This window comes from Sinocyclocheilus grahami, unplaced genomic scaffold (assembly GCF_001515645.1).
Source record: "Sinocyclocheilus grahami isolate Dianchi unplaced genomic scaffold, SAMN03320097.WGS_v1.1 scaffold661.1, whole genome shotgun sequence".
In the NCBI taxonomy this organism is placed as follows: Eukaryota; Metazoa; Chordata; class Actinopteri; order Cypriniformes; family Cyprinidae; genus Sinocyclocheilus; species Sinocyclocheilus grahami.
Window position 1 is genome coordinate 139,376 of NW_015505840.1, and position 24,108 is coordinate 163,483.

The window sequence follows — 24,108 nt, forward strand, 5'->3', positions numbered from 1 at the left end:
AACTGATCCTCATACTGACTCACTGCAGACTCGGCCATTTCTTTGGAGATAGTTTAAATAGCTCTAATAGAAACTGCTCTGCCAGAAGTAAATCATTGAAGAAAGAGAAGGTAAATCCACATGTAAATCATTAATGAATAAGCACGTCTAAAAATCTACAAATTGCTTAAAGTTTTGTGTATCATTATAAAAGAATACTCCTTAGCGCTTCACCCGTGATCAAAAGAATAAACATGACATCGAGACTAACATAGTATTATTATTAAACATACAGGCCTACGGTAGAAGACTAATTTCATGCATTTTTTTCAAGGCAAGGAAAAAACATTGGTAAAACCATTATTTAACGTTTATGTTCTTACCTGTTTTTGATTATCTTACCTTTTTTTCCAAATAAAATTCAAATATATTGCCTCCTTACAGCTTTAAGCAAACAAGAAGAGCGTGGATCCAGAGGCTCCTGTAGCAGGGAAATTGGTTTCGTTTCTCTTGAATCCACACACTTCCTGGTTTGCTCCTGGTTTACTATATCTCGACACACCAACTGCAGTAGCCAAAGAACGCAAAAATCACTAAGAAGCAGCGGAATGGAGCATGCAACCACTTATCAAAGCTACAAAAAATGTCATTTAAAAAAGCAAGAACAAGAAGAGCGTGGATCCAGAGGCTCCTGTAGCAGGGAAATTGGTTTCGTTTCTCTTGAATCCACACACTTCCTGGTTTGCTATATCTCGACACACCAACTGCAGTAGCCAAAGAACGCAAAAATCACTAAGAAGCAGCGGAATGGAGCATGCAACCACTTATCAAAGCTACAAAAAATGTCATTTAAAAAAGCAAGAAAAGGGTTGATTTGGCATTAAACGACAACTTACTGTAATCAAACCTATACCTTAAAACATAACATTTACTTACCTTATCTGTCACGTAGTAACGACAACGGTAAATTAAGATATTCTCCCATAGTATAGTACAACCTCACGAGGTAGCAGTTAAAGTCGCTCCTGCACAATAGAATGGTGTCCAATAACATACAAATTTTTTTATTTGTTTTAACTGCTGCTAATCGTCCAACCATCTGTGTGTAATATGATTAAATCATTGGTGATTTCATGTTGGCTGGACACAATGACATTGGCAAACCTACACAGAAAACATGTCTTGTTTAAAAAGAGAGAAAATTAGGTAAGTCAGCTGCTGTGGAGAAAACCGACAATATCACACAGATTCTTCAGACAAAATATTTCCTAAAACCGCTATTTTATAAATACAAATGTATGATTTCATTCGATTTTTTATTTTATTTTATTACACATTACAGTATAAATTATACATTAAACCAAAGAAAAACCAATATAAAGATGAATCTTTAAAGATTATGCCTCTTCTTAAAGGTTTTACAGGTATTTCTCAGCTTTTTGCCAACACTATTGGATATTGTAGTTATGAAATAGCAAAAGAATCAAGTCAACTCAGGTGTCCAAGCTCTAAAGAAATCATTTATAAAGAAAGAAATTGCTAAATTAACAGGTAACACACACACACACACAAAATGCTGCTACATTTAATAATAATACATGTGTGAAGTAAAATATAATTATTTTGTCAACAGCATAACCTGTAAACGCAGTCTAATAGTTTCCACGACCAGTTTTCTTTTACATATTAACCCTGACACCTTGCTGGCTTAATGATGAACTGCATCATGGATTCAGACATTATTATTATAATGAGCTACAGAAATATTGCCGAAGATGAGCACTTTCAGATTACAGAAGACACAAAATCTTTATAACACCTGATTTTGGAACATCTGATAACGTACTATAGATTTATTTACTGATATCCAGTTTGACAGTCTCAGGTGTGTGTTGTGTATTTATTGTTGGTGTTCAAGAAATTGTATGTCTTTTGTTCAGCCAAACTACACATTTCAGGATTTCAGCAGCTGAATTTGAACCTTGAACAATTATGTTTTTTTATCGTCTATCTGAACTTTTCTCTGCTCTATGATCCTGACAGATGAACCTTTCCCAGTTAGAAATGCAGGGTAGAGGGGTTCAGTGAATGTGGTCTGGACTCTGTGTAGTAGAGTCATTGTGTCAGAGACGCTGTAGAAGCACAGAGTTCCTGCTCTGTGATCCAGATACACTCCTATTCTAGAGGAGCGGACAGCAGGTATATAGACTTCTTTATTATTATGTATGAAATGGGCATTCTGCTGATAGCGGGACAATCTCCATGATTTTTTGTTGGAGCCAAGTCTACAAGCATCACTTCTTCCTTTACGATCAATTCCTTTGTAACAAACTGCTACAGCCCAAATGTCCCCACAGCACTCAACCTCCCAGTAACAGCAACCGTACAAACCCTCTCTACACAAGATGTAATGAAACCCATCAAATCGCTCTGGGTGATCAGGATATTGCTGGGCTTCATATAAACCCAATATTTTCCTGTTCTCTTCAGACAGTTTAAGTTCTTTGTGTGCAGTGTTTGGATCCATTTGAAGTTGACAGAAATCTGAGGAATAGGAATATGAACTTTATTATTATTTTCTAAAATTCTCGTTTTGCTTTTTGATGATATTTACAAATTAATATGTGTGTTTGTGAAAAAAATAACTTGACATACATTGCCAAAATGTATCTGGAGTATTTGGCTCTGGAGTCTGTGCAACATGGACATTTGACACTGAGAAGACGAGAAGAAACACAATTGTACAGTCAATGTTTAGGTTTAATCCTACATAGTATGAATGCCACATTTTATATTCCAAGGAAATAAGAATTCAGACCTTCTCGAAAAATTCTGGCTGTTTGCTGTTGACAGACGTCCTCCAAAACCTCTCTGAATGCTGAGATTGAAATGTCTTTAAAAGACAGATGAGTGTGTTGAGTGAAGCTGGGAACGTCTTCATATGAGGGTAAAACACACACAGACTGACAGCTCTGAAATGAAAAAAATACAAGATAGATTTTTTTATAAAACACAAAACAAGCATGACACATTGGAGTTTCATTTAATCGATTCTTAACATTTTTGCATCATTACCTTCAGACAGTGGATCTGATCATCAGTAATCAGAAGTTTCTCGATCTCTGCTTGTCTTTTTCTGAGTTCTGTCAGCTCTTGATCCAGATGTTTGTGAAGTTTCTCAGCTCGATCTATCTCAGTCTTCTCCTGATCTCTGATCTGCTCTTTAATCTCAGAGCGTTTCTTCTCCAGAGAGCAGATGAGCTCAGTGAAGACCTTCTCAATGTTCTCCACGGCCTCTTGTGCTGAACTCTGTTGGACAGGAACAACAGCCTAAATACTGTATTTATGTGACCAATATCAATTAATTTTGTCATAGTTCTTGTCCAAATCAAAACAGTCAAATGAACTAGCAAAATTAAAATGTCACCAGTTTATTATGCCTCTCTTTTATTATTATTTTGCCTCTTTTTTTAACTTGCATCTTGTGATACTCACTTTAAAAGACTTCACAGCTTCACTGAGTTCCTGCTGACCTCTTTCTCGTTCCTCAATCAGCTTTTGACACACCACCTTTATCTCCTTTAACTCTTTCTGAGGATGTTAATGTACAAAATTAATGTTAAAACGTAGAAATATAGTTACACCTTGCCAATCTCATTTTGTGATCATTAAATATCAAATAAAATATGTCATAAAAAGGTAATAAGGAAGAAGTAGAATAGGTACTGATATAGGCCTAATAAGCATTCATTACCTTTTTACTAGTCCATTCTGAATCCATAGATACAACATTGTGGTTTTTATGATTGCCAGTCATACACAAACAACAAATGCATTGACGGTCATCCTGACAGTAAATCTCCAGAGGTTTCCCATGACTGAGGCAGATGTTCTCCTGAATGTGTCTGGAGGCTTCGACTAGTTTGTGCTTCATAAACGCAGGAGATTGATAGTGAAGCTGCAGGTGAGTTTGACAGAAGGAGGCCAAGCACTGCAGACAGGACTTTACAGCTCTGCTCTTCTCCGTAGTGCAAACATCACACTCCACAGCAGCCGTTTGTAGAGACGTCTTCTGCAGCGTCTCCATCATCTCTGCTATCAGAGTGTTCTTCTTCAGTAGAGGTCTCTGACTGAAGCTCTCTCTGCATTGGGGACAGTGGTACGGTGGCTCCTGCTCCTTCTGGCCCCAGCAGTCAGTAATGCAGCTCATACAGTAACTGTGTCCACAGGGAATCGTCACCGGCTCCTTCAGCCGATCCAAACAGACTGAACAGATGAACTGATCCTCATACTGACTCGCTGCAGACTCGGCCATTTCTTTGCAGATAGTTTAAATAGCTCTAATAGAAGTAAATCCTTAAAGAAAGAGAACATAAATTCACATGTAAATCATTAATGAAAGAGCAAGTCTAAAAATCTACAAAGCACTTACAGTTTTGTGTATTAAGAATAGTCCTAAAGGCTTCAACCATAACCAAAATGATAAACATATGACATCAAGACAGCATTAAACACATACAGTAATACCGTTCTTCTTCTTCTTCTTTTTCCCAATGCAAGCAAAAAAGACAGGTAAAACTATTTTCTATAGAAGAGTGTGGATCATTAAAGCTGCAGTCGATAACTTATTTTGGTTAAAAATTATCCGAAATCAATATTTGAGCAAGTACATAACCAGTCAGTGTTCAAAACTATCGCCTTACTTTAGCCAGATTCACAACGGTTAGCTTATAATAATGTTTCAGTGTTAACAGTTACGGGTAGGTTTTTGCGGGAAATTCGAGCATGGCACTGCGTCATTACGTCACGTCTGTAAACATAAAAAAGTTGTCCCGGCCATAACTGCCAAGTCCTTGTATTATGCACGACTTTGGGCTTCTTTTTTTGTAAAGTTGCGTGAAAAAATCCCTGGTTGGGGGTTGCAGTTTTTTGGGCTTATTTTAAAAAATATGGTTGCTTGTTAGGGAAATCTGACAAGCAACTTTGTTTCTTTATTTATGTTTGCCATATTCTCCAATGCATTGGTTGACACTCTGTCTGCTCACAGTTAATAGCCAACCAGTGCAATAATATAAGTGCTGCAGCTTAATTTGTCAAATGTTCCGCCCCCTCCTCCCCCCCATTGGAGAAAATCACATTCAAAAGAAGGTGTGTGACGCTGTAATAAAAGCGATGATAGAAGTAGACGTAGTGGAGTGGGATTACTTTCTTTTAGCCTAATTTTTAATTTTTACAATGTTTTTGTAATGTATTAATTATCATGGGCTGTAATAAAAAACAAGTAGTCCTATACTAATACTAAAACTATATAGCCTATACATTTGGTTCGAATAGCCTATATTTTAGTAGGCTATAAATATGTGGCTGTGTTACAGTTCCCCTTTGAAGCTCTTCTGTTTTTCTCCTTTTGCATCTCTCCAATCCTATTCTGCTCAACAGGTGATTGGAGATGAGTTTTTTGTTCTCACTTTGTTGCAGTTTGCTGATTTTTGTAAAATAACATATCTGTTTTTGCTTTTCAGATAAAAGAGTGGTTTCAGTTTAATATGTTGCAGGTTCATTTATTGGTAATAAATAATTGATAATAAATAATATTGATGATAATAAATCATCAAAAAAAAATATTGGGCTTGTTTTTTAAGCTGCGGTTGCTTATTTATCTTGTGAGAGTTGGCAACAGTGGTCCCGTCTACTAGGCTATCGCATGTGAGGATCCTGCAGGTGGCAGATCGTTAGCCTTTTCTCACAGCAGCTGGAATAATTAAATGCATAATTTTGATGGCAGATTGTAATCCAGAAAGAACTATGTGTTTATGAAACACATGTGAATGAAATTAAATTATATTCCAGTTATAACTGTGCTTCTGATTAAAGATAGCCTGGGATTACAAAGATTTGTATTTTAAAGAAAACCAGTTCGAAGGGAGCATAATTTGCTTTTTGGGTTAAAATAATTTCTTAATATGAAATTCAAAGAGTATGACAATTAGATTAGACTGTGCAGAAATTGAAATCTACACGCTAATACACACTATACTCATAGTCACCAATGCTGATGTTTTTTACATTAATTATTTGAGAATAAAGTATAACAATAATAATAATTTGAATGGTTTGATGTGATATGAGCTAACCGATCTTTAGATTTAATCACCATTGGTAGCGAGATTTATTGTAATGCTTTTTTCCTCAGTTGGTCAGAACAAAAGTGGCAGACTTGTTACTTGTTCAGATGGCAATATATGGTGAAAATTCTTATTTGGGTCATATTCCAAGACGTAGGCTAGAATCTGTGATTGCGAAGCACAGTAAATATCCACACCGGTGCGGTGACTGACTGCCACACATACTCTTCAGAACATTAGATTCATCCGCGCTGGAGCCGTGCCGACTCACAACCCATGCAAGCTAATTCGAGAAGGGTATAACTGCAGCCTGGAGATCCTCCAAGTAGATATAACTGCAGACCGGAGATCTCCAAAATGGGGCGTGAACTCCAAAAGTGGGCAGCACCTCCAAAATGGGGCGGGGTCTCCTCACGCAAAGACTTTCACCATTGGCTCTGGCTCCAGCCAATTGTTATTGACTTACATTTCAAAATAAAACTTTCTAAATTAAACATTGTTTCTAGTTCATCTAAAATAAAATATGCTATATAAGTAAATATTCTCCGTGAGAGCAGAGCCCAAAGCTCGTGGCCAGTGGTGTTTGGACTGGAGTTTGAACCTCTGCTTAATGATATAAACAGGAATCACCCACGAGCTCTCCCGCGAGCCGTCCCGGCGCAGTGCAGGGGAACGATTTCACTATTGCTTTGTTCTAAGCAACGGGGGCGTCCCGGGGCTTGAAATTCGCAGGGAAGGAGTGGGTAGTGACGCTGGGTGTAACTAAAAAGGTGCCATTGTCCGGTGAGGTCCGGTTGGGGAGTTACGGAACGATCTCTATCGCATAATCTTATTAACTGTTTATCTCCTGAACTGCATTTTTCTTTACCACGCTATTTAGCGCCAATCCCGCCGTGCAGTCAATTTCACTGGTTAAAGTTAGGGTCAGGTGTGGGGTAGGTTTAGGGGTTAGCATTGTTTGTAGCATAGTGTAGGAAATCGACACTTTAATTGACACAACCAATAAAATCTTTAGTATCAGCTGTGGGGCGGAGTTTGCACTGAAGTGGATTGGAGGAAAAAGTGTGCATGCGTGTCATGTGCCTGTCTGCCAATGGGAGGAAGCCACGCCCTATTTTGGCACTCCCACCCCGTTTTGGAGTTCCCGCCCCCATTTGGAGATCTTCAGGCTGCAGAATTCTGCACTCATCTGCAATTCCAGGTTTTCAAACAGAGATGTCGACAGAGGCAAAACTTACGGACTGCAGCTTTAAGCAGAGACAGCTTGTTTAGCAGAGAAATAGGTTTCGTTTCTCCTGAATCCACACACTTCCTGGTTTTCAGATCGGGAGAGCGAAGACCAAAAGGCTTTTCACACTGAGCTTAACTCCGGGTTATCGTATTTCTAAACACTGCTGAGTTATAGAGACATTCTCAAAAGCCTTGCAGCATTGCATGGAATCCTTTTAAGTGAGAGGCATCTACATCAGTTTATGAGAATGAGGACAGACAGGAAGTAGAACGAATTATTATTTTGTGTGCACGATTCTCAGCCTCTATCCTGTAAAAAGGGCTGTTTTGTCAAGAAAACATGTTATTTGTTATATATCTTTTGTCAGAATTCCTGTAAACAGCAACAGTAAAATGGATGGACAATCTATATGTACTCTACCAGAAAAGATACTTTATATTTTGCATGTGCTATATAGTTTTATTTCATTTTACTACATTTAGCTGATTTATTTCCATGCAGTGGACAGGAGTGTAAAAGTTGCGAAAGTGAAAGTATGGACACTCTATAAAAGATTTTAGAATTTTTAAGTCCAGGTAGGCTACCTAACCAAACATTTATTTGTGTGAAAAGTTTCCACAAATAATGGTAACAACCTTAATCACTATTTATTTGTATTTTTTTACTTTAAGAATAAATTCTGTTCTAAGCTAATCAACAGCAGACATTTGCTGTCAATAAAACTTCATTTGAATTTAGTCCAGAATAGTCGTGATCAACACAGAAATATGCAATTTTAATGAAGCTATAGAGAATAAAAAGTATAGGTTTTGTAGAATAGTTTGTATAAAAATATAATACTAACGTTTTTGACAAATAAAAACAAAATTTTGTTTCACCACGCATGTCACATGAATAGAAACATGATATATTTTTAAAAGCAGACAACGTGACAAAGCCGTTACCATTGGATCTTATCAAGTCCTTACCTACTTCAACAGACACACAACACGAATATTATCTGTTTTACAGCTTTGGCCCAAAGAACAGCTGCGTGGATCTATTGAGGTTGAAGCACAGGTTTTGTTTCTATTGAACTCAAATACTTCCTGGTTTTCTGTGCGTAAACAAAATGGGTGTTCACTGTGCCCCAAAGGAAAGAGAGAAATAATTACTACGAGAGTGTTAAGAAAATAAAATAGCCTAAATGTAATCTATTCAGAAATGTAATTATCCAATTCATAATTCAAAGCAAAAGCACGTAATAATAAAAACAATATAGCCCATGTCACCTTTCAAATCTATTAGTTACTATGGAAAAAAATGCTAAAAAGATGTGGTGATAATATAGCATAATGAGAGATTTACAAGCCATTTTTAAAATGCTGGTCATTTTTGTCTGGGAACACCAAAGTAGGTAAAGGATTTTTGGCACAGCAAAGCTGAAAGAATAAACAACTCAAAATGTGTAACAATAGCAATACAAAAAGTTTATTACCCTAACGCAGATCTTCTCATTTTAAAATATCAATTAAAACATCTGTATGTCAATAGAATCCATAAAAGGAGGGAAACGCTTTCATGAAATAGGTCAGGCCTGCTAATGCACACTGCCTCGTTTTGCCCCCTGTAGAGGACAGAGGAAGAGAAGAAAACAGAAAACCCACAGCAAGTACTTCAAAAAATGAGCAAAATGCTCTTAAAAACCTTTAATTACCTTTACAGTGCAAACCTTCTCATACACAGCCACCAAGCACATAATACATCCTACTAAAGCCACAAAGCTCACAAATAACAAAAAACAAAGATACAATGCAAACAGTATTCAGTTCAGTACAGGATCTATACCTAAGATAAACCAAACAAAAGAAAACTTAAAAGCACAATAAGAAATAGTGTCTGGGTTGCCCCTTTAAAAAGAAACAATACCTTAATTGCCAGCCACACAACCCACATTATAATATTATAAATAAAAAAAACACATACTTTAGCCAATGCACAACTGCAGTAACCCACAGCTTCCAAATCTCAGCAGGCCTACCCAACAAACTCCCACACTATAGGTGCAGAGGAAATACTACAAACAAAAGAAAAGTGATTGTGACTTTTAATCTCACAATTCTGACTTTTTTCTTGCAATTCTGACTTTATATCTCGCAGTTCTGAGAAGAAAAAAAAGTTGGAATTGTGTGATATAAACTCGCAGTTGTGAGGGAAAAAAAGCTGCGTTTACCTTTTTTATTTTATATTCCATGGCAGGGAAAAAAAACAATGGCAAGATGTAAACTCAGAATTCAGAGAATAAAAGTCAGAATTGCGAGATGTAATCAAAGAACTGCAAGAAATAAATTACATTTTTTATTTATTTAATCTTGTGGTAGTAAGGGCCGTCCATACGAATATTATCCACGTCAGTAAGAAAAATTTGGGTTACAGATCACTTGTACCCAGTCCGTCTCAAAGAATGTCATTAAACCTATGGTAAAATATGTAATTTTTTACAGAAATTAAAATGAGGCTGGTAGGGATAGAAATACTGTGAGTCCAATTTTTGCACAAGTTTTGTTTAACAACATACTGATTGTTCAGCTGACGAAAAGAAAGAAAAAAAAAAACAGGTTTTGTTGCCACTGCTGTCATTGCTGGCCAGTCAACTCACGTTTAAAGGTGCTGTATGTAAGTTTTTGACTCTACTAAAGCATAAAAATACCATAATATGTTTGCAGATATTTAAGAAACATGCCAAGTTAACATATTTGTTTATCTGAAAACAATGCTCTTCCCACTACAAATCTCATATTAAAATTTAGTATCCCAAATTAAATAAATCTACAGGCCATTATCATAATGGAAGCCCTTTTAATTTCTAAACTGATGGAATAAATCATACAATGTTGATTTTCAGATCATTAAGTCAAGATTAATGAGAGCAAAACCATTCAATAAATGGGTTGAGATGATTTATGGTAAAACTTTGTCATACATTCTGTTTTTATATTTGGCCTTTTTTAACTTCCCTCTGCTCTATGATCCTGACAGATGAACCCAACGCAGCAAAAAATGCAGGGTAGAGGGGTTCAGTGAATGTGGTCTGGACTCTGTGTAGTAGAGTCATTGTGTCAGAGACGCTGTAGAAGCACAGAGTTCCTGCTCTGTGATCCAGATACACTCCTATTCTAGAGGAAGGAGGGATACGGACCTGTGCTTTACCATGCATGAAACAGAAATTCTGTAGATAATAGCCCAATCTCCAGGATATTTTGTTCAAGCCAAGTTTACAGTCATCACCACTGTTTCCTTTACGACCAATTCCTTTGTAACAAGCTGCTACAGCCCAGTTGTTCCCACAGCACTCAACCTCCCAGTAACAGCGACCGTACAAACCCTCTCTACACAAGATGTAGGGAAACCCATCAAATCGCTCTGGGTGATCAGGATATTGCTGGATTTGATCTGAACTTGATGCTTTTCTGTTCTTTACTGACAGTTTGAGGGTTTTGTTTGCAGTGTTTGGATCCAAGTTAAGTTGACAGAAATCTGAGGAGGAGGAATGAATAAAAAATACATTTGAACAAATTTGGTTTTAAAATGGTCACAAAAATGGTAACAGTTCATATCCACTGATGTTTATCAGTTAATGAGTGTTTGCCTTGAAGTTCAACTTACACTGCAAAAAATCATTTTGGGTCTTTAGTTCTGGAGTCTTTGCAAAATGGACATTTGACACTGAAGAGAGAAAACCAAACAAGTGCACGGTTAATTTGTTGGTTAACTCCTACAGAGTATGAATGACAATACAACATATTAAAAGATTCAGACCTTCTCGAGAAATTCTGGCTGTTTGCTGTTGACAGACGTCCTCCAAAACCTCTCTGAATGCTGAGATTGAAATGTCTTTAAAAGACAGATGAGTGTGTTGAGAGAAGCTGGGAACTTCTTCAAATTTGGGTAAAACACACACAGACTGACAGCTCTGAAATGAGAAAAATACAAAATAGATTTTTTTATAAAACACAAAACAAGCATGACACATTGGAGTTTCATTTAATGGATTCTTAACATTTTTGCATCATTACCTTCAGACAGTGGATCTGATCATCAGTAATCAGAAGTTTCTCAATCTCTGCTTGTCTTTTTCTGAGTTCTGTCAGCTCTTGATCCAGATGTTTGTGAAGTTTCTCTGCTCGATCTATCTCAGTCTTCTCCTGATCTCTGATCTGCTCTTTAATCTCAGAGCGTTTCTTCTCCAGAGAGCAGATGAGCTCAGTGAAGACCTTCTCAATGTTCTCCACGGCCTCTTGTGCTGAACTCTGTTGGACAGGAACAACAGCCTAAATACTGTATTTATGTGACCAATATCAATTATTTGTATTATTCCATTATCATAAATGAATCTTGCAAAATAATTTTTTTTGCCTATTTATAGTGGATTAGTTTTAAAGGTGGGGTAAGCGATTTTTCAAAAACGCTTTAGAAAACTGATTTGGGCCGACTAGCAAAACAAACTTGTAGCCAATCAGCAGTAAGGGGCGTGTCTACTCATGATGTGGAGGAGAGAGAGTTCAGTGTACAGGACGGACATTAGCGAGCCGCGCGACAGAAAGATAGAGATGGCGGATAAAAAACAAAAGAGAAAAACGTCTGCGGAACAAAAGAAGGCTTAAGGCAATAAGGCCAGATGTAGGACCCGTGTAAATATCGGATCGGCTTTCCAGCGCTGGAGAGAACTCAAGGAGCGGAAGGCCTGTGATCGGATGCCGATGTTGCTTTGTTTCTTCTCGATAGGTGAGTAACACCGTGTCTGCGCCGCAACAGCTAAAGTCTGTCTAGTACACCGTTGAAAATCATTTGAAACTTGTGTCAATACGTGTTGCGTTGGGGATTTGTCGTGTTGCGCCGTGCCACATCCAGTGTAGACCATAGATATGTATATATATCTAAGGTGTAGACAGTATCACTGATTATAATGAGTTCCATAGTATTTTGTTGCACCGCGCCACTCGCGTCCGGTGTAGACACTGTGTAACATTGGTTTTGCTTTGTTTCACAGAACTAATTGTTGCCCGGGTTGCGTATGTATGTATGGGGCAGAGCTATCAAAATAGGGGCGAGACCCTTTTGGGGTAGGGGCATGTTTGTTTTGGTGATTTCAAATGTCAACATTGGCTACTAGAAATTGCTTACCCCACATTTAAAGTGATGTTTCTGAAAATAAATAAATAAAACAAAAAGGTGTTTTTGTGTTTGTGTGCACACAAGAACAATTTCGATCTAGTTTTTTTTTTTCATACTTGCAAATTTCACTGAAGATTGTCTGTAGGATTCTGTATTAATATGATGCATTGCATTTATTGTTTTATTCTCTTTTCTCCCCCATTCAGGGAAGTTGTGGCCTAAGGGTTAGAGAGTCAGACTCGTAACCCAAAGTTTGCGGGTTCGAGTCTCGTACCGGCAGGGATTGTAGGTGGGGGAGTGAATGTACAGCGCTCTCTTCCACCTTCAATACCACGACTGAGGTGCCCTTGAGCAAGGCACTGAACCCCCAACTGCTCCCCGGCCCCGCAGCATAAATGGCTGTCCACTGCTCCGGGTGTGTGTTCACTGCTGTGTGTGTGCACTTTGGATGGGTTAAATGCAGAGCACTAATTCTGAGTATGGGTCACCATACTTGGCCACATGTCACGTCAATCAAAGATTTACTCACTTTAAAAGATTTCACAGCTTCACTGAGATCTTGCTGACCTCTCTCTCGCTCCTGGATCAGCTTTTGACAAGCCATGTTTATCTCCTTTAACTCTTCCTGAGGATGTTAACATACAAAATCATTAAATAACAAAAGTAGAAATACACACCTTGCCAATCTCATCTTGTAATTGTTAAATATCAAGTAAGATGATGTGTACTATTATCCTAGTAATTTAATTAATTAAAATAAATAACTATCAACTCAGGAAAAAAATGACAACTACCTGAAAATAGCATTCATTACCTTTTTACTAGTCCATTTTGAATCCACAGATACCATATTGTGGTTTACATGACTGTCAATCATACACAAATAACAAATGTATTGACGGTCATCCTCACAGAAAATATCCAGAGGTTTTTTATGACTGAGGCAGACGTTCTCCTGAATGTGTCTGGAGGCTTCGACTAGTTTGTGCTTCATAAACGCAGGAGATTGATAGTGAAGCTGCAGGTGAGTTTGACAGAAGGAGGCCAAGCACTGCAGACAGGACTTTACAGCTCTGCTCTTCTCTGTAGTGCAAACATCACACTCCACAGCAGCCGTTTGTAGAGACGTCTTCTGCAGCGTCTCCATCATCTCTGCTATCAGAGTGTTCTTCTTCAGTAGAATTGTCTTTCGAAGTTGTAAATAAAAATTAGCTCTTGGAACGTGTTTTACAAGAAAATTGTATTTTTGACTTTATACCTCAAAATGTCACCTTTTTTCTCGTCAGCATGTAGCTAAAGTCGCAATAGCAATAGCCTTTTGTTACTCATAGCCCTTAGGCTGATATGATACATGGGGCAACTTTTTTTGAGCGATGCTGCTTGAGCACTTGAGAACCCTGTTGAAAAAAACAGCATATGCTGGTTAGGTATGTTTTGACGCTGGGATGCTGGTCCTTTGCCAACACATGACCAGCATAAACCAGCAAAAGGACCAGCATAAACCAGCAAAGGACCAGTTAAACCAGCAAAGGACCAGCATAAACCAGCAAAGGACCAGCATAAACCAGCAAAGGACCAGCTTAAACCAGCAAAGGACCAGCATAAACCAGCAAAGGACCAGCATAAACCAGCAAAGGACCAGCTTAAACCAGCAAAGGACCAGCATAAATCAGCAAAAGGACCAGCATAAACCAGCAAAGGACCAGCATAAACCAGCAAAGGACCAGCTTAAACCAGCAAAGGACCAGCATAAATCAGCAAAAGGACCAGCATAAACCAGCAAAGGACCAGCATAAACCAGCAAAAGGACCAGCTTAAACCAGCAAAGGACCAGCATAAACCAGCAAAGGACCAGCATAAACCAGCATCCCAGCGTCAAAACATACCTAACCAGCATATGCTGGTTTTTTCAACAGGGAATGGGTAACAAATGTGTATCTGGATACTTTAGATCGGTCGTGGGCCCCGTGTCTCACCTGGTTGCTCGTTAACAGCAACATTGCTCAAAAAGTTGCCTCGTGTATCATCAGCCTTATTATGGAAGCCCATTTCCGCCACTGAATAAAGATTTTTTTTAAAAGGTTGTTGCGACTTTTCTTTCACATAATTGTGAGATATAAACTCACAATTCTGAGGATTTTTTCTCATAATTGCCTGATATAAACACAGTTGCGTGATAAAAACTCGCGATTCTGTCTTTTTTCTCGCAATTATGAGGGTGAAAAACCGGTCAGAATTTTGAGATAAAAAGTCGCAATTACTTTTTTTATTTTTATTCAGTGGCAGAAACGGGCTTCCATAGGCCTTATAGTCAGGGTAGCGCCAAATGTAACTTTTTTTGACAGGAATGAAGGCTGTGAGGGACTGAAGTAGGCTACAGTGCGTTCAGTGGATTGGACTGTTGTTCAAACATTCTCCATTTCAGCTGAAACCTATTTCTGAAAAACACTTTCTGACAGTTTCTGTAGACAAAAACTCCATAAAAGTCTTGACAGGTGCCAGTCTTGAAAATTAATACGGTGCGTGCCATTGTAAGCCTATACCTCACTTCCTCGTTTTCATGGGTATTAAATTCAATATGGCACCTAAGCTGACTGAATGTCTATTTTGATGTCAGCCTATATCTGAGCGAAACTTGAGAAAAACTAACTCTTGAATGTTACTTGCTGATCATTTTTTTACACCGACTTTTTTGTCAGTGTAAAAAAATTCCTGACCTTTTGTGTAGTTATTTAAATAAAAGTATAAAAATCTCTAAAAGCTTTGTTGCCTAAAGGAACTGATAAGCACGTGTTTACATTTAAGCATTCTTTAACAGATTAAGACTTTTTTCAACACAGGCAAATCTAAAACAATTAGCTCCATATTAATTAATTTCTTACCTGCTTGGACAATTAAACAAGTTGTTTCCTCGCGTGCAGATCTGACCCAAACTACAGCAGTTTGGACCTGTGAATGCTGAACCACTCGTGTAACGAGTTTAAAGTAAGTTTTGTGTCACTGGAATTCACACACACATTTCCTGATTTTCCATATGTCAAACAAAATTCCTCAGTGCATGTGAGAAAGTAAAAATAAAGCAAAGAAGAACAGCAGTGTAAAGGAGGCCGTGTCTAACAACACAGTAAAAACACACAATTCAGAAATGTCAAACTTTTGTTCAGTGAGAGTCATATCTCTAAGACAAAACCCAAAATATACATGTCCTTCTTTGTTTTCTTAGATGCATTTATTTTCCATCTGCTGAATATCAATGTCATAATGAACAGTGACAACAGAGCAGGTCACACCAAACTGACTGTAAACAAAACCAAACACTGAAAGAAAAAAACTAAACAAAACACTGGACTTGTGACATACCATGAAGGCATAAAAGAGTGAGAGAACGAGATACAAAACTGCATCATAAAGAAAAACATGCATTTTGACAATATTTGATGTTTTTCTGTCTGCAATGCAAAAAAAAAAAATCTTTATTTCGGTCTTGTTTTCCTGAAAAAAAAACGAAAACATTCTTATAACAAGATTAATTTACTTGAAATTGAGAAACAAAAATATAAATATGATTCGAATATAAATACAGATAGATATAAAGACATTCTCAGTAAATATACACTGCAATTTTTTCTTAACAAAATAAAAAGAAATTTGCCAATGAGTCAAGTATAAATCTAACAAAACAGATTTATGCTTTAAGTTATAATGATGAAGTATTAATACATTGTAATCATTAAAATTACTTAATGTTAAAAATAGTTTAATTCATGATATACTGTCTAAAAATGTCTTAATATCTAATGCAATTTTGCTTCTCAATCAAACTGATCTTATTCAAAGGATTTCTTGGTATTTTTACAGCAAAACGACAAAAATGCTGTTTTCTTTTGCAGAGACTCTTTTCTATGGCATTTAGCACAGCGGCCTTTGATTTTTTATTTTTTGTGTGTGTTTTTGGGATGGGGTCAACAACATGGCGACAAAATTTTTTTATTTTGTGTTGCAGTGCAATGGCTTGCATGCATAATACTTGCTTTTCTTTCTTTTTAAAAATTTCAAATGATTATTTCTTTATCATTATTCATTACCTTCTTTCATTAATAATTCTGCTGCTGAGTACATATATTTATTAAAGTTTTTTTGTGCCAACAACCTATTTTGGCTGCAATGATTGTTACATTCATGTGTTAAGGTTAAATAGGGGCTACAAACACACAATAACGGGAATAAACAGACAAATATGACACTCTGAGACTAGCACACAATCACCTGTACAGTGTTAAAACAACTAAACACACTCTTAGACATCTGTTTTTGCATACATGTGTGCACACAGTGTCAGTTATATGCATCAGATCTTTTTGCTTTTGCATTGCATGGTTGTAAGTGCAACCTGATTGGCTGTTCCCAGACAGGAAGCGAGCCTCAGATTGGATCCTCTCCAAATCCTTTCCAGCTCAAATCTCGAGAAAATCCAGTGAAGCTTTGATCGCCATCATAGCATCGCAATGATGCCGACAAACCTCTCAAACACCTGCCAACATAAGAACAGCTTCTCTGACAGAAATAACCTGCTGAATCCACATACAAGATCTATCTGACTTGAAGTGCTGTTTGAGATGTAAAAACGAACTCTGAGGAGGCTAAAGCTGAACTGACTGTCAAGGCTTTTTAGAAGCAGCATCATTTTAAGCAACATTAAAAGACAGAAAGTTAAGGAAAACCAAGAAACGAGAACATTGTTTTCTAGACACAACCTTTTTAGTCCTTTTCCTTTTTCTCCTAACACCTTCCTCTCAGAAGACACTCCCAAATTGTGAATGAAACTACAGAACTCTTCGTCCATGAATACGGAGGCACCTCAGGTCAAAGTTTAGCCATCAAGCAGGTAGACGACGAACTCGTAGGTGCACATCATGATGGCTGTATTGGGGATCTGTCTGACCAGATGTGTGGTGAGTCCTCGGTAAAGAGCTCGATAGCTTTCCTCTCTAATCACCATGCTGAGACTCTGGAAGAACGAGCGGTACTTGGTACCTTCTTCCCTTAGCCGTGTGCGGATAACCTCTGCAGAACCAAACAGAAAAACAAATATGCTCAGAATTGGTTACAATCTATTAATAGTGAACTTGAAACCCAAAATGATACCGTTTGTCTCCCTTTTTACTTTTTATATACCATTCAAACATTTAAGGTTAGAAAGATTTTTTAATGTTTTTTTTAAAAGAAGTCTCTTATGCTCACCAAGGCTGCATTTATTTCATTACAAATGTCATTGAAAATAAAATTAATGTTATTGCAATTTAAAAGAACTGTTCCCAATCAATAGAATATTGCCATCACTTTTACTACCTTCTGATCACACTGCAAAAAATAAATAAATAAATACAAATTTAAAAAGTATTCTTCCTCAGTATTTTTGTCTTATTTTCTAGTTCACACGTCTTAAGATTCTTAAATCAAGATATAGTTACTTGAGAAGCAAAACTTGCTTTCTGTGAAATTGATCAAACTGAAGTTACGATGCTACGAGAATACTTTGAGCGCAAAAGAAAAAAAAACAATTTGTCTCCACCCTTGCGCCATTTTGGAGAGTATCCACTGAACGTAAACTGCGTATACTGTTTTGTGTCAGCTGCGTCACGCGGATACTGTGTTTTCGTTCAAATCAAAGCGTAAATGACGTAAACAACGTATCCGCGTTGCACAGCTGACACACGAGTATACGCAGTTTACGTTCAGTGGATACTCTCCAATATGGCGCAAGGGAGGAGATGAATTGTTGAATAAAGTCGTCTTTTTTTTTTCTTTTGCACTCAAAAAGTATTCTCGTAGCTTCGTAAAATTACGGTTGAGCCCCTGATATCACATGGACTATTGTACCGATCTCCTTGCAATGTTTCTGGGCCTTGATCGTGGGAGTACCCTTGCTGTCTATAGGAGGGCCAGAGAGCTCTCAGAATTCATCAAAAATATCTTAAAGGGGTCATATGATGCGATTTCAAGTTTTCCTTTCTCTTTGGAGTGTTACAAGCTGATTGTGCATAGATAAGATCCCTGAAGTCGCAAAGACTAAAGTCTCAAAACCAAAGAGATATTCTTTATCAAAGTTAAGACTCTGCCACGCCCCCCTAAAACGGCTCGTTCTAACACGCAGACTGCGCTTGTCAGAAGGACATATTCTGTTACACCAAATACACAAAAATAATGATCTTTAAAAAAGCATCATATGGGTATAGGTCTTACGGGTTTGGAACCACATGATTTTTGGGTGAACTATCCCTTTAAAGGTCCCATGGCATGAAAATTTCACTTTATGAGGTTTTTTAACATTAATATGAGTTCCCCTAGCCTGCCTATGGTCCCCCAGGGGCTAGAAATGGCGATAGGTGTAAACCAAGCCCTGGGTATCCTGCTTCGCCTTTGAGAAAATGAAAGCTCAGATGGCCCAATCTGGAATCTTCCCTTTATGTCGTCATACGGGGAAAGGTTACCCCCCCTTTCTCTGCTTTGCCTGCCCAGAGAATTTGGCCCGCCCATGAGAAAATGAGCTACTACCGTGCGAGACGAGCGCAATATTTTTTTTTCCTCGAGACATCATGGCTTGCAAACGAGCGAAGCATGGCAGTTGCCCCGCCTCTCTCCTCCTCATTAGCATTAAAGCTACAGACACAGAAATGGCACGTCCTAAGGAAAGCTCATTGTAGGACTGGCTCGTAGTGGCTGAAATTCTGCACCAAGGCTGAATTTCGGGAAAGAGACTTCAGATACAGTACTATGGACCACTTAGGCCTATATAAAAGCATCTAAAAAGCAGCATGTCATGGGACCTTTAATGCATCCTTGCTGAATAAAAGTATTCAAATCTTTTGAACCGTAGTGTATGTAATATTATGGAAGTAAAATAGGTTGTGAATGATGTTTTATGTTGACTTCTAGATGCTCTGATGGTAAATGCACATGCTCACCGTGTGGATAGGCTATAGATGTGGCGCAGGTCTTGGAAGTGGCGGCTGCCAGCATCATGCCCACGAAGTCCGACGCGTCCTTGGCTGTGTCCTCGGCCCCATCCATGTGCGTTGCTGCTTTGGCCTCTAAAAGACGTCGTTTTATGCTTTCATAGATCACAAAGTGAATCACAGTCTCCGAGATGCCCGCATAAGAAGCAGACATGCCGCGGTAAAACCCGCGTAGACCATCCGTCTGATACACGCGCCGCACACACTCAAACGCATTCATGCGACGCTCCCCGCGTTTCCTGTGCAGAGTCAAATACAACACTTAGTCTGGAATTATGAATAATAAGCACTAGGTCATGTTAAAATTATAATCTACTTGTATAATGCCACATATCTGTTTGCATTTACCTGGCGTCCAATTGTAGACGTGTCTTAATTAACCAAATTGGATTGGTTGCTGTTATAGCCGTGAACCCTGATTGAAGTAGAAGAGGAAAGATTAAGATTCAAATTTACTGAAGAGAAATTATATGACACTAACAGATATTTAGCAAAATTAGCTATTTTCATACACTAACTTTTTTATAACACACTACTATTCAAAAGTTTGAGGTCGGTAAGATTTTTTTTTTGAAAAATGAAAACTTTTGTTCAACAAGGATGCATTAAATTGACAGTAAAGACCTTTGCATTGTTACAAAAGATTTCCATTTCAAATAAATGCTGTTCTTTTGAACTTTTTATTCATCCATGAATCATGAAAAAATATATCATGGTTTCCACAAAAATATGAAGCATATGTTTTCGACACTGATATTAATAAGAAATATTCCTTGAGCAGCATATTAGAATGATTTTAAAGATCATGTGATTTTAAAATATATTCAAATAGAAAACATTTTAAATCATTTGAAAATATCACTGTTTTTACTGTATTTTTGATCAAATAAATGCAGTCTTAGTAAACATAAGAGACTTCTTTCAAAAACACTAATAAATCTTATCAACCTCAAACTTTTAAACACTTTTGAATATTTCGGTTTTACATAAAGGGCCGTCCTGAGAGCAAGCATGTAACTATTAAACAACAGCAGGCAGTGCAATCATTTTCTAGTAAAATCATCCAAATTCATTTTGATAAAATAGTTGTTGTTGGACATTACATTTAGGTTTAAAATTAACCATAGAAAGATCATGTGATTTTAAAATATATTCAAATAGAAAACATTTTAAATCGTAATCATTTGAAAATATCACTGTTTTTATTGTATTTTTGATCCAATAAATGCAGTCTTAGTAAACATAAGAGACTTCTTTCAAAAACACTAATAAATCTTTATCAACCTCAAACTTTTAAACACTTTTGAATATTTCGGTTTTACATAAAGGGCCGTCCTGAGAGCAAGCATGTAACTATTAAACAACAGCAGGCAGTGCAATCATTTTCTAGTAAAATCATCCAAATTCATTTTGATAAAATAGTTGTTGTTGGACATTACATTTAGGTTTAAAATTAACCATATTTATTTGCAATTTGTGTTCTTGTTTTTCTTTATTGTCATTCAAAACTTGATTCAAAGTGTCCTGCCGCTTTAAAACCGGACTAAACATTTGTTTTTGTTTACATCTTTGCACAGTGTGAGCATAGTTATATATATATATATATTTTTTATAGCACTGAATTTGCACATTGTTTGGAGGAAAACATTGCAGCTCAAAGTTACAGCCCTAGTTTTCAACCAATACTGCACTCCTCACATGATTTTCTTCTGAAGTTGAATGACTTTCTGTCTATCATCTTCATAAACAATCAAAAAGCAGCTTAAAGGTGTAACAAAACTCTAGCATAGTACGAGCGTTAATCTAAATCCTCCTTGGCAAAAGTCCAGGTGACAGGAGACCCACACACGCACACACATACATTCTCTTCTGGCCGTGTGCCAGATCTTTATTGAGTGCTTGAGCGCGGTGATATTTATTAGCCTGTTACTCAGAGATACAGAATGGAACAAAAGAAAAAAGTTGCAATTCCAATCGCCTGGACAAATCGACACATGCAATTAAGCAGTAAACGGTTTATATTTTATGATCCCATCAAAACCGAGGAAACAGGATGTAGTTGGATTGCATGCTCAAAGTTACCTGCAATCCCAGCAGACGTCATGTGCACCTGCGTGGAGTCTGGCTCAAACACACAGTTCAGTCTCTCCTTTGAGCTGGAATAGGCGGCGAAGTAGATGGCCCTGAAAACACAGCAGGACACATGAGTAACAACACACAACGCTATTACACCCTACTGATCTACAACAGACTGGTCAGGCTGGTTTTGGCCACTTTGGTCAGTGTGGGAGACCAGGATGCCAACCAGATAAACCAGCTGAACACCACCTTGGCCAAGCTTGGAGACTTACTAAACAATCTGATTACATCATCTTGGCCAAGTTTGGAGACTTTTTAAACCAGCCAAGACAAGCAAATCACCAATTAGGCTGGCTTAAAATGTCATTTTCAGGAGGAAAATTGGTCATTAGCTGGTCCAAGTCATTTATTATCTGCAACAAACTAACCTCATACTAGTTTAAGGTGGGTTTTGAAACAAGCTGGTTGGAGGTGACCAGCTAATTTCTATCTTAGACCAGCTAAAAACTATCTACCAAGTTCCAAACACAACTAACAAAGATAATGATCTTTCAAGAGAATAAATGCAATTCTGCCATCATTTTTACAGAATTGTTCACATTCATAAATTTATATTTGGTTTTCATAGCCTTGATCCCCCCCCCCAATAAAATACAGAAATGATCTGATTAACATCATATCGGCGAGACTGGAAGACTTACTAAACAGAGCAAACCATTTAGGCTGGTTTAATATGCTCTTTGCAGCAGGAAAACTGGTCATTAGCTGGTCCATGTAGGTCATTATCTGCAATAAACTAACATACTAGTTCAAGGTGGGTTTTGAAACAAGCTGGTTGGTGACCAGCTAGTTTCCAGCTAAGACCAGCCAGAAACCATCTACCATGTTCTAAACACAACTAGTAAATCTTAGCTTAAATCTTGGTTTAAGATGCTCTTTTCAGCAGGTAAGCTGGACATGAAGACCAAGATGGACATTATCTGCAACAAACCAACCTCATACTAGTTTAAGGTGGGTTTTTGAACAAGCTGGCTCATCAACTAATCAAAGACCAGCTCATTTCCAGCTCAGACCAACTAGAAACCATCTACCATGTTCCAAACACATATACCAAAGCTAAGCTAGATTTTTCCAAATAATAAATGCAAAGCTGCCAAATACAACATAATTTTGCTCCCCGCCTTCTGAAACGCCCATTGGGTGACTATGATGCCTACGTAGGCAGCTCACAAGGACAGCATGTTCCTCACAAACCCTCACATGTAACCGCAAATGTTTGCACATGTAGTATCCTGAAGCTCTTAACCAATGGACTGATGGAACTAAAACTCTATATGTACTTTTCAAGTCTTAAAGGGACAGTTCACCCAAAACTGTGGCACACAAAATATTTAGGAAGTCTTTCATTGTTTTGGACAGTCAAAAAACACAGAGTCATTTCTCAAAATATCTATTCAGTTCTAAAGTTGAGAGTAAGTCATACAGGATTTGAACAACATGTAGGTCATTAAATAATGACAGAATTTTCCTTTTTGGGCGAACTATCTTTTTAATTGGGGGCTCAGATTACCCCAAATTTGCACCCTGCATGGCTGATGTCTGACCTGTAAAATAACCCTAAACTGAATGCTGTTTTTTCCAAGCTCTGTAAATTTGCAGCTTTAATGGTTGAGCAGGGATTGCATCAGTCACACTGCAGTCAGACTCACATCACTTCAGCACACACAGCTCAGGACTACACGCTCTTACTGTAAATGCTTTCTGAGATAAAGGTGTTTTGATCTGCCTGTTTAACTGTATGAATGGACAAACACTCACCGTGAAGGAGCCACTCCAATAAGATTGGGCCCCAGGCCCCGAAATAAAGAACGAGGGCCTTCCTTCTCAAGAATTAATCTGAGAAAGACAGAGAGAGAAACATATCAACAGAAGTGCATGGCAAACGTACCAAAATGACACTTTTGTTCTGAATGGCTTTGTGAACATTATAAACACAGTCTGGAGTTGGTAAAGCATGTAATGTTGTACCTGGGAAATATTTGGGGGATATGTCTTATATTTCACTCCAAAATTTTATTCAGCATGAAAATGAATTCTAATGTAAGGACATTTAAGATTTTTTCATTGTGACTTCATATTCATAACAATTAAGCAATTCAAGCAAATTGGTATTTAACCAAATTCTTATGCAAATAATAATAACAATAATATTGCTTGTTGAATTATATTTATAGATAAAATGGGGGCTTAATTGTCATGAAAATGACACCAAATAAAACTTAGCGGCCCTTTAAGCAGGCCACAATTTGATTATGAAAGCATTTATATATTCTTTTTTTGGAACAATATTTTGCTATATAAATGAGTCGATTTTGTGAGACATAAATGACATTTCTTTGTGAGAATCACCAAAATATTTTTTAATCTTTCGATCAGCCAATAAGACACACCTCTGAAGAACGTGTTCAAACAAAGAAATACCTCAAAGACAAACGGAAAACATTTCTCTTGTGTTAGGTGTGAG

General features: G+C 37.5%; 3 protein-coding genes across 3 annotated transcripts; all 3 read right to left on the reverse strand.

Moving 5' to 3' along the window:
* Positions 1-1,386: 1,386 nt before the first annotated feature.
* Positions 1,387-9,940, reverse strand: ftr73 (finTRIM family, member 73). Its single transcript, XM_016242522.1, has 8 exons — positions 9,931-9,940; positions 8,304-8,403; positions 3,734-4,335; positions 3,475-3,570; positions 3,055-3,288; positions 2,798-2,951; positions 2,635-2,694; positions 1,387-2,523 (listed from the first exon to the last, which is right to left on the reverse strand). The coding sequence occupies exons 3-8, from the start codon at positions 4,292-4,294 to the stop codon at positions 1,970-1,972; spliced, it is 1,659 nt and encodes a 552-aa protein (XP_016098008.1). The 5' UTR covers positions 4,295-4,335; positions 8,304-8,403; positions 9,931-9,940; the 3' UTR covers positions 1,387-1,969.
* Positions 9,941-10,270: 330 nt separating this feature from the next.
* LOC107558805 (tripartite motif-containing protein 16-like) lies at positions 10,271-14,489 on the reverse strand. Its single transcript, XM_016242493.1, has 7 exons — positions 14,466-14,489; positions 13,304-13,675; positions 13,019-13,114; positions 11,391-11,624; positions 11,134-11,287; positions 10,981-11,040; positions 10,271-10,851 (listed from the first exon to the last, which is right to left on the reverse strand). The coding sequence occupies exons 1-7, from the start codon at positions 14,487-14,489 to the stop codon at positions 10,307-10,309; spliced, it is 1,485 nt and encodes a 494-aa protein (XP_016097979.1). The 3' UTR covers positions 10,271-10,306.
* A 1,641-nt stretch (positions 14,490-16,130) lies between these two features.
* Positions 16,131-23,488, reverse strand: LOC107558806 (solute carrier family 25 member 36-A-like; the record flags this gene model as incomplete). The annotated part of the gene is made up of 5 exons (XM_016242495.1): positions 16,131-17,553; positions 19,455-19,744; positions 19,854-19,920; positions 21,588-21,688; positions 23,403-23,488. Coding segments are annotated over 5 exons (738 nt in total), but the record flags the coding sequence as incomplete, so codon positions are not given.
* Between the last annotated feature and the right edge of the window lie 620 nt (positions 23,489-24,108).

Bases quoted from the DNA above. Each gene is read 5' to 3' on its own strand.
- ftr73 (XM_016242522.1), bottom strand. From the start codon at position 4,294: ATGGCCGAGTCTGCAGCGAGTCAGTATGAGGATCAGTTCATCTGTTCA. The intron at 3,571-3,733 runs GTAATGAATGCT...TAACATCCTCAG, and splicing joins CAGAATGGACTAGTAAAAAG to AAAGAGTTAAAGGAGATAAA. The intron at 2,524-2,634 runs GTATGTCAAGTT...CCTATTCCTCAG, and splicing joins TCCAGATACATTTTGGCAAT to ATTTCTGTCAACTTCAAATG.
- LOC107558805 (XM_016242493.1), bottom strand. From the start codon at position 14,489: ATGTTGCTGTTAACGAGCAACCAG. The intron at 13,115-13,303 runs GTAATGAATGCT...TAACATCCTCAG, and splicing joins CAAAATGGACTAGTAAAAAG to GAAGAGTTAAAGGAGATAAA. The intron at 11,041-11,133 runs GTCTGAATCTTT...TTCTCTCTTCAG, and splicing joins AGCCAGAATTTCTCGAGAAG to TGTCAAATGTCCATTTTGCA.